Genomic DNA, 17,414 nt, shown 5'->3' on the forward strand with positions numbered 1-17,414 from the left:
AAGGGTAACAATAATAATGGGGGAATTTCAATCTACGTACAGACTGGGTAAACCTAATTGGCACGAATGCTGTGGAGGATGAATTCCTAGAATGTATAAATGATGCTTTCTAGAACAGTATGTTGAGGAACCAATTAGAAAATAAGCTATTTTAGATCTAAGATTGTGCAATGACAAAGAGTTCATTAATGATCTTCTTCATAAAGGAGGTTTTAGAGTAGACTGACCATAATATGATAGAATTTTTACATTGTTTGAAAGTGATGAAATTCAGTCCGAAACTAGGATCCAAATCAAAATATAGGAACCTATGAAGGTATGAGGGGCAAGTTGGCTATGGTAGATTGGGAAACTACATTGAAAGGTATGAAGGTGGACAGGCAATGGCTAGCGTTTAAAGAATTAATACATGGTCTACGACAAATTTACATTCCTTTAAGAAACCCCATTATTTAAGAAAGGAGGAAAAGAGAAAGTGGGATGTTTAGACCTTCAGCCTGACATCAGTAAGAGGGAAAATGCTAGATCTATTTTTTAATAAAAACCCAGCAGGAAAAGTGATCCAACCATGGCTAATGAGAAGTTAAAGGAAGAGGCTTATAAAGTTGCTTAAAATAAAGTAGTAAGCCTGGGGATTGGAAGCGTTTTAGAATTCAGCAAAGGAGAACCAAGAAACTGGAAAAAAAAGAGAAAATAGAATATAAAAGTAAACCAACAAGGAACATAAAAATGGACTGTAAAAGCTTCTATAGGTATGTAAAAAATATAAGATTAGTAAAGACAGAAATGGGCCCAATACAGGAAAAGACAGGAGAATTTATAATGGAGAATAAGGAAATGGCAGAGAAACTAAATAGATATTTGGTTTCTGTTTTCATGGAGGAGTAAACAAAAAACCTCCCTGAAATACTAGACAACCAAGGAACTAGTGAGATTAAAGACCTGAAGGGAATCAGTATTAGCTTAAAAAACAAGTAGTACAGGAGAAATTAATAGGACCAAAAGTTGATACATCCCCTGGACCTGATGACCTATGTCCCAGAGTTTTGAAAGAGGTGGCTGTAGAGATAGTGAATGTGTTGGTGGCCATCTTCCAAAATTCTTAGATTCTGGAACACTCCCTGCAGATTGGAAGGTTGCAAATGTAACCCCATTATTTAAGGAGGGAAAGAGAAAGCAGGATGCATAGACCTTTAGTCTGACATCAGCGGTAGGGAAAAAGCTAGATCAATAATAAAATATGTGATAACTAGGTAATTAGAAAATAACGGTAGGTTTGGGCAGAATGGATTTATGATAGGGAAATTGTGTTTGACAAACTCGTTGCAGTTTTTTGAAGATGTAACCAGCAGAATAGATAATGTGAAACCAGTGGATGTATATTTGGATTTTAAGGCTTTTGATAAGCTCCCACGCAAGATGTTAGTAAGCAAAATTAGAGCAGATGGGATTGGGGATAACATATTGGCATGGATTGAGGGTTGCTTAACGGACAGAAACAGAGAAGGAATAAATGGGTCATTCTCTGGATGACGGATTGTGACCAGTGGGGCACAAGGATTAGTGTTTGGGCCCTAGCTATTCGCAATCTATATCAATGATTTGGATGTGGGGACCAAATGTAATATTTCCAAGTTTGATGACACGAAACTTGGTGGGAATGTGAGTTGTGAGGAGGATGCAAAGAGGCTTCAGGGAAAAACAGGAATGCAGAGTATCTCTTAAATGGTGAGAGACTGGGAAGTGTTGACGTCCAAAGGGACCTGGGTATCCTTGTTTGCTTTCAGTGATTTATGAACATGCAGGTTCAACAAGCAATTAAGATGGCAAATGGCATGTTAGCCTTTATTGCAAGAGAATTTAAGTACAGGAGCATGAAAGCCTTGCTGTAGTTCTGTAGAGCCTTGGTGAGATCACATCTGGAGTATTGTATACAGTTTTGGTCTCCTTATCTCAGGAAGGATACACTTGCCATAGAGGGAGCGCAACGAAGATTCACCAGACTGATTCCAGAGATGGTGGGATTGTCCTTTGAGGAGACTAGGCCTGTGTTCTCTAGAGTTTCGAAGAATGAGAAGTGACCTCGTTGAAGTGTACAAAATTCGCTCAGAGCCCCGACAGGATAGATGGAGGAAGGGTGCTTCCGCTGGCTGGGGGCATCTAGAACCAGGGGACACAGACTCAGAATAAGATGGATGCCATTTAAGACTGAGAGGAGGAATTTTTTTCATCAGAGGGTGGTGAGCCTTGGTAATTCTTTACTGCAGTGGGCTGTGGAGGCTCAGTCGTTGAATATATTCAAGACATAGATGATAGATTTCTGGATGTTAGATGATAGATTTCTGGAAATTAAAGATCTCCAGTGTTATGGGGATCGTGTGGGGAAAATGACATTCAAGTAGAGCCATCAGCTATGATCTAATTGAATGGTGGGGCATACTCGAGGGGCCGAATAGCCTACTATATCTACTATGGCTCCTATGTTCCTAACTTGGCTTGTTGGATAGATAGGCTACCAGCATTTCATATCCAGTTGGAAGTTTACCAAACAAACCTTCTGCAGGACTAATTTATTTAAATTATTTGATTATCCTTTATCTTGAAGTAAGTTCCAAAAATGTGGATTCTTTATTTTTTTTTCTCCCTGTTCATTTGGGCAAGTTATTCAGCAAACAGGCAAAATCATGCTATATTGTCCCTCTTTGTGGTTTGGTTCCCAATAACCTTGCAAAGCTTTTAAAAAGAGAAAGCAGAGGGAAATTTTTATTTTATTCATTAACGGGATGTGGGCTTCGCTGGCTGGGCCAGCATTTATTGCCCACCCCTAGCTGCCCTTGAGAAGGTGGTGGTGAGCTGCCTCCTTGAACCCCTGCAGTCCATGTGGTGTAGGTCTACCCACAGTGCTGTTAGGAAGGGAGTTCCAGAATTTAGACCCAGGAACAGTGATATATTTCCAAGTCAGGATGGTGAGTGACTTGGAGGGGAACTTCCAGGTGGCGGTGCTCGCTGTCCTTGCCCTTCTAGATGGTAGTGGTCATGGGTTTGGGAGGTGCTGTCGGAGGAGCCTTGGTGAATTCCTGTAATGCATCTTGTGGATGGTACACACTGCTGCTACTGTGCATCAGTGGTGGAGAGAGTGAATGTTTGTGGATGGGGTGCCAATCAAGTGGGCTGCTTTGTCCTGGGCGGTGTCAAGCTTCTTGAGTGTTGTGGGAGCTGCATTCATCCGGGCAAGAAGTGGGGAATATTCCATCACATTCCTGACTTGTGCCTTGTAGATGGTGGACAGGCTTTGGGGAGTCAGGAGGTGAGTTACTCATCGCATGATTCCTAGCATCTGATATGCTTTTGTAGCCACAGTATTTATATGGCTAGTACAGTTCCGTTTCTGGTCAATGGGGACAAATCTATTTCATTTTTCTCACAAGACCAATTAGATGGCAAATGCAGCCACAACCTTCTCCATGAACTGGCGATACTTCAGTCTGTTTTTGGAGGAATAGCATGTTGCAAGGATTTTTTAAATGTGTTATATATTGTGAGAACAGAAAAAACTATTTTAAATAGCTCACTTTCACGACATGGTCAGTAATCTGGTAAAGTGGACAGTTAGCCCACTGTGAAATCCGCTGTGCTTCACCAGATAACTGTCCAACTGCTGAAGTTAAAAGTTAACCACCTACTTTTTGTGCTTTAAATGTGAACTTAACAATGATAACTTCTAATCATGTGTTTTGGAAAAGTAATACACGTTCGAGAATTCCCACGATAACATTAATGGATAACTCTTCAGCCTCACCATAGTGCTTTCTTACAACTGGAAGACCAATAACTATTACTGATGCAAACTGTGCCTCTTAATTGAGCATGGGCTTCTGGATTGAAGACTGATATGCTGCGCAGTGAATACATGTTGCACCTTACCAGGCGGTCACTGTTTTCATGTACTACAAAATTATGTGCATTAATTGACCTGTAGCAATCAGCTTTTTATCTCGGTATTACCAGTGTTCTCATTTTAGCAAAATAGATCATTCTGTCACTTTACCAATTATCTGACCTGTTTCAGATGGATGGGGAAGAACTAGATGGGGACCAAATTTAGAAGAATTCCAATCTCGGTTTCATCCGACTGAAACAAAAGGAGAAGGTCCAAGAAGGTTGAAAAACCTTTATTTTTTGTACTTAATTCAACTGAGAGCTTTGTCCAAAGTAGCTCTGTATTTTGAACGTGCCATTGTCGACTTGTACACTGGAAATGCAACAGAAGATGCAATTACCAAACAACAGCTGCTGGAAGTTCTCAAGGAAACGAAGTAAGAAAAATACTTAAACAATGGATGTGACACAAGAATGTGCAAAATTATTTAATTTTTAACCATCATTTTAAAACTCAGTTTTGCAAAGTATTGAAATAAAAGAAGTTGCAGGCATTTGTTGATCTCCATGGGTAAAATTTTGCCCTTGGCGGGCAGGCTCAGTGGGGGTGGTCAGGAAGCCGACTGCCGCCCGGGATCGGCACCGGACAGCGATTTCACACTGGCTAGCCAATTAAGGCCCCCGCAGTGTGAAACATGAGCGGCAGCGCTCGGCCCTGCCTGTGCGGGTGGGGAAAGGAGGCCGAGTGGACTGAGCGTGAATTTCGCACATGCACGTGAGTGAGCATTTGATAATCTCCCTGAGGCATAGAGCTGCCACAGGGAGATGAAGCGCTGTTTTTAAAAAAAGAATAAAAATGTAATAAAACGTTCCCTCATGTGACTTTGTCGCATGAGCAGGGACATGTTATTAAATCAACTGTAAAACTTATTTTTATCATGAAATAAAATCAAAACACCGCAGATGCTGGAAATCTGAAACAAAAATAAAAATAGCTGGAAAAACTCAGCAGGCCTGACAGCATCTGCGGAGAGAAATACAGTTAACGTTTCGAGTCCGTATGACTCTTTATCAGAACTGAGGAAATAGAGAAATGGGGTGAAATATAAGCTGGTTGAGGGGGTGGGACATGTAGAGCTGGATAGAAGGCCAGTGATAAGTGGAGGCAAAGAAGAGATTGCAAAAGATGTCATGGACAAGAGGGCAAAGGGGTGTTGACGGTGGTGATATTAACTAAGGAATGTGCTAAGGGGGACATTAAGGGTAGAAAGCAGGACGAGCAAGTAACAGCCCTAGTGGGGTGGGGGGAAGGGATCGAAATATGCTAAAAGGTGGAGATGAAACAATGGATGGAAATACATTTAAAAATAATGTAAATGGATGGGAAAAGAAAAATACATTAAAACAGATAAATTGTTGAAAAAAGGGGGATCGGAAAGGGGGTGGGGATGGAGGAGAGAGTTCATGATCTGAAGTTGTTGAACTCTATGTTAAGTCCTGCAGGCTGTAAAGTGCCTAGTTGGAAGATGAGGTGCTGTCCCTCCAGTTTGCGTTCAGCTTCACTGGAACGTTGCAGCAGGCAAAGGATGGACATGTGGGCATAAGAGCAGGGTGGTGTGTTGAAATGACAAGCAACAGGGAGGTCTGGGTCATGTTTGCGGACAGACCGAAAGTGTTCCACAATGCGGTCACCCAGTCTGCGTTTGGTCTCTCCAATGTAGAGGAAACCACATTGGGAGCAGCGAATGCAGTAGACTAAATTGAGGGAAGAGCAAGTGAAGTGCTGCTTCACTTGAAACGAGTGCCTGGGCCCTTGGACAGTGAGGAGGGGGGAAGTAACGGTGGCAGGTGTTGCATCTTCTGTGGTTGCATGGGAAGGTTCCGTGGGAGGGGGTTGAGGTGTAGGGGGTGATGGAGGAGTGGACCAGGGTGTCCCGGAGGGAACGATCCCTGCGGAATGCTGCTGGGGTGGTGGGGGGGGTGAAAGGAAGATTTGTTTGGTGGTGGCATCATGCTGGAGTTGGCGGAAATGGCGGAGGATGATCCTTTGAATGCGGAAGTTGGTGGGGTGATAAGTGAGGACAAGGGGGACCCTATTATGGTTCTGGGAGGGAGAGGAAGGTGTGAGAGCGGATGCGCTGGAGATGGGCCGGACACGGTTGAGGGTCCTGTCAACCACCGTGGGTGGAAAACCTCGGTTAAGGAAGAAGGAAAACATGTCAGTGGAACAGTTTTGGAAAGTGGCATCATCAGAACAGATGAGGTGAAGGAACTGAGAGAATGGGATAGAGTCCTTACAGGAAGTGGGGTGTGAGGAGCTGTAGTCGAGGTAGCTGTGGGAATCGGTAGGCTTGTAATGGATATTGGTGGCCAGTCTATCACCAGAAATTGAGACAGACGTCAAGGGAGGGAAGGGAGGTGTCAGAGATAGACCATGTGAAAATGATGGGTGGAAATTGGAAGCAAAATTAATAAATTTTTTCAGGTCCAGGCAAGGGCATGAAGCGGCACCAAAGCAGTCATCGATGTACCGGAGAAAGAGTTGAGAGGGGGCAGGAGTAGGACTGGAACAAGGAATGTTCCACATACCCCATAAAGAGACAGGTATAACTGGGGCCCATGCGGATACTCATAGCCACACCTTTTATTTGGAGGAAGTGAGACAAGTTTAATGAGAAATTGTTCAGTGTGAGAACAAGTCCAGCCAGATGGAGGAAAATAGTGGTGGATGGGGATTGTTCGGGCCTCTATTCGAGGAAGAAGCTAAGGGCCCTCAGACCATCCCGGTGGGGGATGGAGATGTAGAGGGATTGGAGGTCCATGGTGAAGAGGAGGCGGTTAGGGCCAGGGAACTGGAAATTGTTGATATGATGTCGGGTGTCAGAGGAATCGCGGATGTAGATGGGAAGAGACTGGACAAGGGGAGAATGGAGTCAAGATAGCAAGAAATGAGTTCCGTGGGGCTGGAACAGGCTGACTTGATCGGTCTGCTGGGACAGTTCATTTTGTGGATTTTGGGGAGGAGTTAGAAGTGGGCTGTCCAAGGTTGGGAGACTGAGTTTGGAAGCTGCGGAGGGAAGATTTCCAGAGGAGATGAGGTCAGTGACAGTCCTGGAAACAATAGCTTGATGTTCAGTGGTGGAGTCATGATCCAGGGGGAGGTAGGAGGAAGTGTCTGCGAGTTGACGCTCAGCATCTGTGAAGTAGAGGTCAGTGCGCTAGACAACAGCACCACCCTTGTCAGCAGGTTTGATGACAAAGTCAGGATTGGACCTGAGAGAACGGAGTGCAGCAAGTTCAGAAGGAGACAGGTTAGAGTGGGTGAGAGGAGCAGAGAAATTGAGACGACTGATGTCATGCCGACAGTTCTCAATGAAAAGATCAAGAGCAGGTAAGAATCCAGAGGGAGGGGTCCAGGTGGAGGGAGAATATTGGTGGCCGCTAAAAGGATCCATTGAATGGGGAGAGGGCTGTTGTCCAAAGAAGTGAGCACGGAGACGAAGGCGGCAGAAGAAGAATTCAGCATCGTGCCGAGTCCAAAATTCATTGAGGTGAGGATGTAAGGGTATGAAACTGAGTCCTTTGCTGAGCACTGAATGTTCAGCATCAGAGAGGGGAAGGTCAGGGGGTATGGTGAGTACACGGCCGGGGCTGGTATTGGAAGCCGTGATGGGGTCAGAGAGATGGGCAGGGGTGGAGGGTCCTGGCTGGGCGTTGGTGTCAATGAGTTGTTGGAACTTGTGTTCCTTTGCATCTGAAAGAAAGAGACAAAGTTTCTTGTTGAGGCATTTGATGAGATGAAGAATAAAATGAAACTGGGGTCAAGGACAGCTTAGAGATGGGGTGAGTCAGTGCTGCTGGAGGATGAGGTCGAGTGTGTTCATATGGCGGCGCATGGCACTGAGTGTGGATCTCAGGATGCGACGAGAACAGCAGTCCGAGGAGTGTTGTATGTCCCGGAGATAACTGTAATCCTGGGTGGGCTCGAAACATGACGGATGGAACTTCAGTTGGAATCCACGTGGGGTAAGTTGGAGCCAGAGACCGTCACTGAGGAAGGAAGTATTGCTGTGAAAGCGAGTTTTAGTAAACACCTTGTCACACACCAGGAGAGAAATGGAGATAAATGGAAAGCAATGAAGGTGAACAGGGCAAAAGAGACCAGCGGAAATCCTGTGGAAGAGAAGAGCAGTATTTCTTCAAGGTAGGCATTCCTGGATGAGAAGTGGCAGTAACTTAAACACTAAGATAAAAACAAAATACTGCAGATGCTGGAAATCTGAAACAAAAATAAAAATAGCTGGAAAAACTCGCAGGTCTGACAGCATCTGTGGAGAGAAATACAGTTAACGTTTCGAGTCCATATGACTCCATCAGAACTGAGGTATTAGAGAAATGAGGTGAAATATAAGCTGTTTGAGGGGGGTGGGACAGGTAGAGCTGGGTAGAGGGTCAGTGATAGGTGCAGGCAAAGAAGAGATTGCCAAAGATGTCATGGACAAAAGGACAAAGGGGTTTTGACGGTGGTGATATTAGCTAAGGAATGTGCTAATGGGGACATTAAGGGTAGAAAGCAGGATGAGCAAGTAACAGATAATCCTAGCGGGGATGGGGTGGGGGGAAGGGATCGAAATAGGCTAAAAGGTGGAGATGAAACAATGGATGGAAATACTTTTTAAAAATAATGGAAATGGGTGGGAAAAGTAAAATATATTAAAAAAGATAAATTACTGGGGAAAGGGGGTGGGTATTTTTATTTGCTTTTGTAAACCTCATCCCGCCCGTGGATGAGGTTTCCAAAAAAATGCAACAGCCGCTTGGCCTTTTCACCTGCCTGCCAACCATTAGGTTGGATGGGCAGTAAAAAAAATTAGGTTAATTGATTATTTAATGGCCTTAACAGGCCTTTTAATTGTTGGTGGGTGTGCTGCAGGCTCCAGCAAGCGCACCCTGACTGAACTATCATGCTCGACCGACGTCAACGCACGTCATTTACACTCGAGCAGGTTGGGCACATACCTGCCCATCGAGCAAAAATTGCTGCCCCATGTTGCCATCCCACAGCAAGTGGCTGGTGAATTGGTGGCTAATATGTGTCCTGTCCTCAGTTACCAACTTTACTATGGTTGGCACTTGATTTATCAAATTTAGTAGTTGTGTGACTGCATATGCTCTTTGCAGGCTGTGATCAATGATCTCGTACAGCTGGGACTTAAATGTCTTCCAATAATCTCAGCTAATAAAACTTGAATTGTATTATTTCTGAGAGTACATTGAAATCCTATTATGAGAAGCAGAAACACCAGCATAGACCAATGACTTGTTTTGTACTGTAAAATTCTATTCAATTAGGTAAACCAAAGGTTTACTCCTCTGGGAATGAACCAGTAAATAACAACAACTTGCATTTATATAGAGCCTTAATCATAGTAAAATGCCCCAAGGTTTCTCATAGCAACCAATAATCAGACAAAAATTGACACCAAGCCACTATATTCCTACCAATTGACCAACTCTGAGTTTCCTGCTATTCCACATTACCTTCTTAAAAATGTATGCTTCCTTGGACATAAGGTGCACATTATCCCCAACTCGATCAGTCCATCAGTCTCTGGGGTCTTACCAAAACTTGGTGTTGGTGGCATGGCTCTCGTTAGGTCCTATTTGACCTGGCACCTTATTCCTCTACCACCACCATTTCAGCATCTCTTGTATGCTGTGCACTTATCCAAGAGGCCACGGCATGTCTGAGCTGTGACTTTCACAGTTCCTTCTTTCCTTTAACATAGGTGTGCTGCTTACTTCAAGTACCTCTATGTTTGATGCCTTCCCTCTATTTTTAAGGAGAAAAAGCTATCCCTATTCAACAAGCTCCTAAACTCCTAACTTCCTATCCTCTGGCCTTCCATCCACCAAGAGACATCATTGTTCCTTCCTGCCTTAAAGACTTTCCCATCCCTTCCAGGATCCTTGCTATCTTTCATCCTTATGGTAAAATTTTCCTTTCTATCTTCTGAAAGCAGTGTGCACACTGTTCATCAGTAAATAAATTGTGTGCAAATAGTTCAGTCTTTGGAAGCAATATATTACCTCCCTCTGCTTATTTGAAGGGTATGCACAATAGCAATAACAACTGAAATAAAGATATATTAGGGCAGATGACTGAAAGCTTTGTCCAAGAGTTAGGTTTTAAGGAGTATCTTAAAGGGGAAAAGCAAGGTAGAGAAGTTGGAGAGGTTTAGCAAGGGAATTCCTTAGGGCCCAGGCAGCTGATGGCATGGCCACCAGTAGAGGACCAATTAAAATCTGGGATGTGCAAAGGACCAGAATTAGAGGAGCACAGATAAATTGGAGGGCTAGTAGAGATTACAGGGATGGGGAGGAATGAAACCATGGAGTTATTTGCGTGCAAGGATGACATTTTTTAAATGGAGGCTTTGCTTAACTGGGAGCCAGTGTAGATCTGCAAGCTTGAAGGGTGATGGGTGAACCAGATTTGGTGCAAGTTAGGATACAAGCAGCAGAGTTTTGGATGACCAAGTATTTGAAGGGTACAATGTGGGAGGTCGGCCAGGAATATATTGGAATAGTCAAGTGTAGAGCTTACAGCAACAGATGAGTGAAGTACGGATGGAGTCAGGTGATGTTACAGAGGTGGAAATAAGCCATCTTAGTGATGTCCCGGATATGTGGTCTTCTGCTTACTCGGTCAAATATGATGCCAAGGTTCCGAACAGCCTGCTTCAGCCCCAGACACTTGCCTGGGGGAGGCTGGGGTTGGTTATTGGAAAATATTTGTCAAGGGGTTCAAAGGCAATGGTTTTTGTCTTCCAAAATAACAGGGGTGAGACTTCTACTCATTCACAGGCAGTGTTAATTTGGAGAGGTGATGGTGAGGTAAAGCTGGAGTTGAGAGAACATGTGGAAGCTGAAACTGTTTTCAAATGTTGTCACCCCATGGATGAGAAATAGGAGGCCAAGGGAAAACCTTGGACACCAGACTGAGATCAGAAAGAGAAGATATTGCAGGTGGTTCTTTGCCTACGATTAGATACTTTAATTGATGGCTGACCACCTGCATTTGCCCAGTTTAGAATAGCCAATATCTTTGGGCTGTTCCACAGAGTCGTGCCAGTGTTACTGATCCATCGTTCTCCTTCACCTTCGTATTCTTAAATTGTATTTGATCCTGAGTTGAGCCTAAATCTCTCAAGCTATGCACCACCAAGATCACTTTCTCCACCCCAACCACTCAGGTATTTACTGCCAGTGCATGCACATGCATGGCACATGCTCCCAGTTATACATCCCTTGTCTGAACGTTGTAGTCATTATATGCTGTTAATGTAGTAAATGTATTTTTGTATTTAAGCCAGTGCGATCCACAGTGACCACATCTGCAGCAAGTGTTGGCTGCTCGAGGAACTTCAGCTCAGAGTTGTTGAGCTGGAATCCGAGCTGCAGACACCGTGACACATCAGAGAGGAGGAGGGTTATCTGGACACTGTTTCAGGAGACAGTCACACACACCCCTTAGATTAATGACAACAAATTTGAACTGTGGTCAGAGAAATGAGGGTGTGACTGCGAGTGAGGTAGATATGGGTATCCAATAGATACAATGTTCTTACTCCCGGTGTGGATGAGGGCACAAACTGCAGGGAGGAAGAGTGAGTTGACACACAGAACCGTGATGCAGAGCACCATTCAAGTGGGGGGAGAAAAGAGAAATATAGTAGTGATGGGGGATAGCATAGCTAAGGGAATAGATACTGTTCTCTGCAGCAAAGACAGAGTCCCGAAGGCTGTGTTGTCTACCTGGTGCCAAGGTTAAGAACATCTCTTCTGGGCTGGAGAGGAACTTGAAGTGGGATGGGAAGGATCCAGTTGTCATGGTCTACGTCGGTACCAACGACATAGGTAGGACTAGGAAAAAGGTTCTGCTGAGGGGCTATGAACAGCTCGGGGCTAAATTAAAAAAGCAGAACCCAAAGCTGGTAATCTCTGGATTACTACCTGAGCCACGTGCAAATTGGCATAGGGTAAATAAGATTGGAGAGATAAATGTGTGGCTTAAAGATTGGTGTGGGAGAAATGGGTTCTGATTCATGGGGTGCTGGCACCAGTACTGGGGAAGGAGAGAGCAGTTCTGTTGGGACGGGCTTCATTTGAACCATGCTGGGACTAGTGTCCTGGCGAATCGTATAACTAGGGTTGTAGATAGGACTTTAAACCAATTAGTGGGGGGCAGGGTTCAATTGAACGGAAGTTTAAAAAATCAAAAGGAAGCGAGAGAGCAGAGGTGTCGAGTAATGAAGAGGCAAATGATAATCAAAGTGTGACAGGAAGGGGCGGAAAATATAAGCAGAAGAATGCAGCAGAAATTAGAAGCAGAGTGAGTAATAATGGTAAAAGCTTAAAAGCTTAAGGCCCTTTATCTGAATGCACGCAGCATTTGTAACAAGATAGTTGAGTTGACGGCACAAATAAAAATAAATGAATATGATTTGATAGTTATTACAGTAACATAGTTGCAGGGTGACCAAGACTGGGAACTGAATATTCGAGGGTATTTGACGTACCGGAAAAATAGGCAAAAAAGGTAAAGGAGGTGGGGTAGCTTTGTTAATAAAGAAAGGTATCAGTGCAATAGATCTTGATGTGGAATCAGTTTGGGTGGAACTACGGAATAGCAAAGGGAGGAAGTCACGGGTGGTAGTCATCCACAGGCCCCTGAAGAGTTGCCTCACTGTAGGACAAAGTATAAATCGGGAAATAATGGAGGCATGTAAAAACAGCACCATAATTGTCATGGTTGATTTTAATCTGCATGTTGACTGGAAAAAATCAGATTGGCAGGGGTAACATGGAAGACGAATTTGTAGAGCGCATCAGGAATTGTTTCTTAGAGCAATACGTTGCAGAACCTACCCGGGAATAGGCTATTTGATATCTAGTAATGTGTAATGAGACGGGATTAATAAGAGACATTCTAGTTGAGGATCCTCCAGGGGGTAGCAATTCAAATTCAGTTTGAGGGGGAGCAACTTGGGTCTCAAACAAGTATCCTCAGCTTAAGTAAGGGCAATTAGAGGTATGAAGAAAGTTGTCTAAAGCAGGCTGGGAAAATAGACTAAGGAAAAGGTTAGTGAATGAGCAGTTGCGGACATTGAAGCATTTAATATCACTGGCTACTTATTCAGAGGCTCAAGCCAATGCTGTGGGGAGCATGTGTTCAAATCCCACCAGTGCAGCTGATAGAATTTAAATTCAATTAATAAATCTAGAATTAAAAACTAGGCTCAGTAATGGTGACCATGACAACTATCATCGATTGTTATAAAAACCCATCTGGTTCACGAATGTCCTTTAGGAAAGGAAATCTGCCATCCTTACCTGGTCTGACCTACTTGTGATGCCGACCCCCCACAATGTGGTTGACTCTTAATTGCTCTCTGAAATGGCTTAGCAAGCCATTCAGTTCAAGGGCAATTAGGGATGGGCAGCAAATCCTGACCTTGCTAGTGACGCCCACACCCTATGAAAGAATAAAGAAAAAAATTACTGCAGTGCTTTTGGAATTTGTTTCAGCATTATTGTGTTTATATTTGGACTTCCAAAAGTTTTCTATTTAACATATCGTGTAATGCATAAAGTTTAAAAATGCGATATTGTAATTTAAAAATAAAAAAATTCTAGAGTATAAATGGTATTGTTTTCATTGCACATTTGAAAAGATGGTAGATTAAAGTAGATTTTCTCCACTTGATTGACCTGCATGTTCAAAATTTGGGTAAGTATTTGAATTCAAATTAGCATCTCATATTTATTCTGAATCCTGTAAATCATTTTCCTTTGTAATAGGTCATTTCCTATGCATTTTGATGAGAAGTCCATGTTTGCAGGCAACAAGAAAGAGGCTAAAACACTGAAGGTAAAGTGTTGGCATAGTATTTTGTGTAAGGATATTAATAATACAAAATAATTCAGGTTTCTTTGAGGTAATGCACGTGATAAAGTTTTGTGTGATTGATTGAAAGTTAGACCATCCATCCTTTTCTCAATAGTTGAATATATTCAAGAAGGTTGTCGATAGATTTTTGGGTACCATAGGGTATAGCATGTTTGCTACAAGGCAGAGTTGAGGTAAATCAGCCAAAGCTCATAAGGGCCAAAATGACCTACTTCAATTCTCTTTTTCTTTCAGCATTTCCCTCTTGGTATATTGTGCTTGCATTTTGGTTTCCATAGAAATGTTACCTTAATTGAGCTGTGCTTGTCTGATTGTACAGGGATATTTTTCTCACTCCCTCAATTCCTCACCCAGTTCTTTATGCCTGTCCTCCTGCCACCATCTCAAGCTTGGATTCCCCCTTGGATAAGCCCACAGCTTCTTTCTGAGCCTCTCTTCCTTCCTGACTATAGCTTCTATCACCTGCCCAGCTCAAACTCTTGCTGTGGCCCACATCACAAAATCTTGGACAAAAACAGAATTACCTGGAAAAACTCAGCAGGTCTGGCAGCATCGGCGGAGAAGAAAAAAGTTGACGTTTCGAGTCCTAATGACCCTTCAACAGAACTGAATAAAATTAGGAGAGGGGTGAAATATAAGCTGGTTTAAGGTGGCGGGGCTGGGGGTTGTGGTTGTAGGGATAAGCAAGCAGTGATAGGAGCAGATAATCAAAAGATGTCACAGACAAAAGAACAAAGAGGTGTTGAAGGTGGTGATATCTAAAGGAATGTGCTAATTAAGAATGGATGGCAGGACACACAAGGTACAGCTCTAGTGGGGGTGGGGTGGAATAAGGCTAACAGGGCATAAAGGTATAGATTTAAAAATAATGGAAACAGGTGGGAAAAGAAAAATCTATATAAATTATTGGAAAAAACAAAAGGGAGTGGGAAGAAACGGAAAGGGGCTGGGGATGGAGGAGGGAGTTCAAGATCTAAAGTTGTTGAATTCAATATTCAGTCCGGAAGGCTGTAAAGTGCCTAGTCGGAAGATGAGGTGCTGTTCCTCCAGTTTGCGTTGAGCTTCACTGGAACAATGCAGCAAGCCAAGGACAGACATGTGGGCAAGAGAGCAGGGTGGAGTGTTAAAATGGCAAGCGACAGGGAGGTTTGGGTCATGCTTGCGGACAGACCGCAGGTGTTCTGCAGACCGGTTGCCCAGTTTGCATTTGGTCTCTCCAATGTAGAGGAGACCGCATTAGGAGCAACGAATGCATTAGACTAAGTTGGGGGAAATGCAAGTGAAAGGCTGCTTCACTTGAAAGGAGTGTTTGGGCCCTTGGACGATGAGGAGAGAGGAAGTGAAAGGACAGGTGTTGCATCTTTTGCGTTTGCATCGGGCGGTGCCGTAGGTGGGGGTCGAGGAGTAGGGGGTGATGGAGGAGTGGACCAGAGTGTCCCGGAGGGAACGATCCCTTCGGAATGCCACCGGGGGGGGGTAAAGGGAAGATGTGTTGGTGGTGGCATCATGCTGGAGTTGGCAGAAATGGTGGAGGATGATCCTTTGAATGCGGAGGCTGGTGGGGTGATAAGTGAGGACAAGGTGGACACGATCATGTTTCTGGGAGGGAGGAGAAGGTGTCACCAAATCTTGGGTTGGTCTTTCCCCTTGCTACTCTGTTACTTTTCCCGTCTTTGAGCACCTCACCTTGTTCCACCCCTCTGACCTTTGTCCTTAATATATCCATTGTCTGCCCACCCCAAGATCCACTGAGTTTCTCTTTGACATACCTTCTCTTGGCTTCTGCACTGAGGAGCTCCTCATCCTCTGTGAATCCGGTGTCTATCTCTGCTCCCCTCATCCTCTCTCTCAAACTTTCCCTCCATATAAACTCCTTTTGGTGTTCACAGCTGCCCATTCTGCCATCTTGCTTTAACTCTCTACTCCCATAATTAACTCCAACTACTTCTTTTGGATCCTTCAGCACCTGTATTCTCCTTCCCACTTCCAATGCCATTTTGACCCTTCAGTCACCTCTATATTTTAATATCTGTTGATTTTCTGCATGTCCCCATCTTTGCCTTGAGCAGTTTGGGCCCTTAGCTCTGCACTTCACTCTCAACTTCTCCATCTATTCACTTTCCTTTCCTTCTTTCACATCCAGCTCTTTGACCATGCTTTACTTACACCCCCCATTATCGCCTCCTTTGGCTTGATGTCAATTTTTATCTGATGACTCTTCTTTGGGACCTTTTTCAGTTTAAAGGTGCAAATAAATGTTGCTGTTGCCAATTTCTCTATCTTTAGTTCCATTCTAAACAATCTACACGGATTAATTTCGAGAACCTTCAGCAAGCAATCAGAGGCGCTGTTGCTGAATTGGAGGAGAGACATTGAATGGAAGAGAATCTCATTTTTGCACCCTGCTGCGCATGACGCAGTGTACAGTGGCAGTTGGACTCTTGAGTGCCTGACTGAAATGAAAGGAAAATAAAGACAAGGCTCAGAGAATGGCACTCAACAGAAATCAAATGGTGATTTAAGATTCTACTGAAATACATGTGTCTCCAACTTGCATTGAGCAAGAAATCGAAGATTGAAGGATATTCGCCCTATGTTATATGTTTCATAGTCCCTGCTCAACCTGTGCTAACAGAAATCAATCTTGTATTAAGTTAAATGCAAGTGATGAATTGTGATTTTTAATCCTTTTTTATAGGAGGAATTCAGGCTCCATTTTAAGAACATCTCTCTCATAATGGACTGTGTTGGATGTGACAAGTGCAGATTATGGGGTAAACTTCAGGTTTGTTTCACATAATATTCCTGAGTAATGCAGGCAATTTGGAGAACAATCAATGCTGATTAAAAACATTGCGCAAGCGAATGGAATTTTGCCATAAAGCAGTGGTTCTCAGACTGCTGGGAAACACTGAGGTGAGAAATGGAGCAGGTCAAAACCCGCTGCACTGTCATTAGTGGGAAGATGACAGAGTATAATTTGCAGTGCAGACTTCCTGAGATGCAGCCTTTAAAGCAGTAGAGGAATACTTTGTTTTGTTCCCTTATGCCATTTCCTAATTTCATAGTGACTGATAAAGGCACCACAAGTTGAACATTTAGTTCTTTTTCTACAAAATATTAACAAATTGAAACTGATCCACCACTGTCGAGCACTCCACATTGGCAAGTAAATGCTGTTCTATAACTTGAACTGGTGACTCTGTCGCTTTAATTCACGGGAAGAACCTTGATACAAAAAGCAACTCTCAAATATGGCTGTGGATAATTTTTTTTAAAATGACATTTTATTCCATTTATCAAAGAAAGAAACAATTATCATCAAAATTACTTGGTATGTTACATAGAATTACATAAAATACACAGCACGAAAACAGGCCTTTTGACTCAAACAGTCCACGCTCCACACAAACCTCCCTTCCTCATCTAATGCTCTCAGCATAACCCTTAATTTATTTTCTTCTCCCTCATACGCTTCTCTTTGTTGCGCCTATGCTGCTAACCTCAGCTGCTCCCTGCTGTAGCAAACAAGGTGTGCCTTTTTTTAGGTGCGCAACCTGTT

The 17,414-nt window shown here is 43.5% G+C and overlaps 1 protein-coding gene across 2 annotated transcripts in view; it reads left to right on the forward strand.

Annotated features, from left to right (window-relative positions):
• Positions 1–17,414, forward strand: part of ero1b (endoplasmic reticulum oxidoreductase 1 beta) — an 86,433-nt gene that overhangs the window by 59,661 nt on the left and 9,358 nt on the right. For both annotated transcript variants that reach the window (XM_041188626.1, XM_041188628.1), the window contains exons 12-14: positions 4,070–4,316; positions 13,744–13,813; positions 16,551–16,637. In XM_041188626.1, the coding sequence (XP_041044560.1) occupies positions 4,070–4,316; positions 13,744–13,813; positions 16,551–16,637 (404 nt within the window). The remainder of the gene's footprint in view (positions 1–4,069; positions 4,317–13,743; positions 13,814–16,550; positions 16,638–17,414) is intronic.

Source organism: Carcharodon carcharias, chromosome 5 (genome assembly GCF_017639515.1).
Source record: "Carcharodon carcharias isolate sCarCar2 chromosome 5, sCarCar2.pri, whole genome shotgun sequence".
Taxonomy (NCBI): domain Eukaryota; kingdom Metazoa; phylum Chordata; class Chondrichthyes; order Lamniformes; family Lamnidae; genus Carcharodon; species Carcharodon carcharias.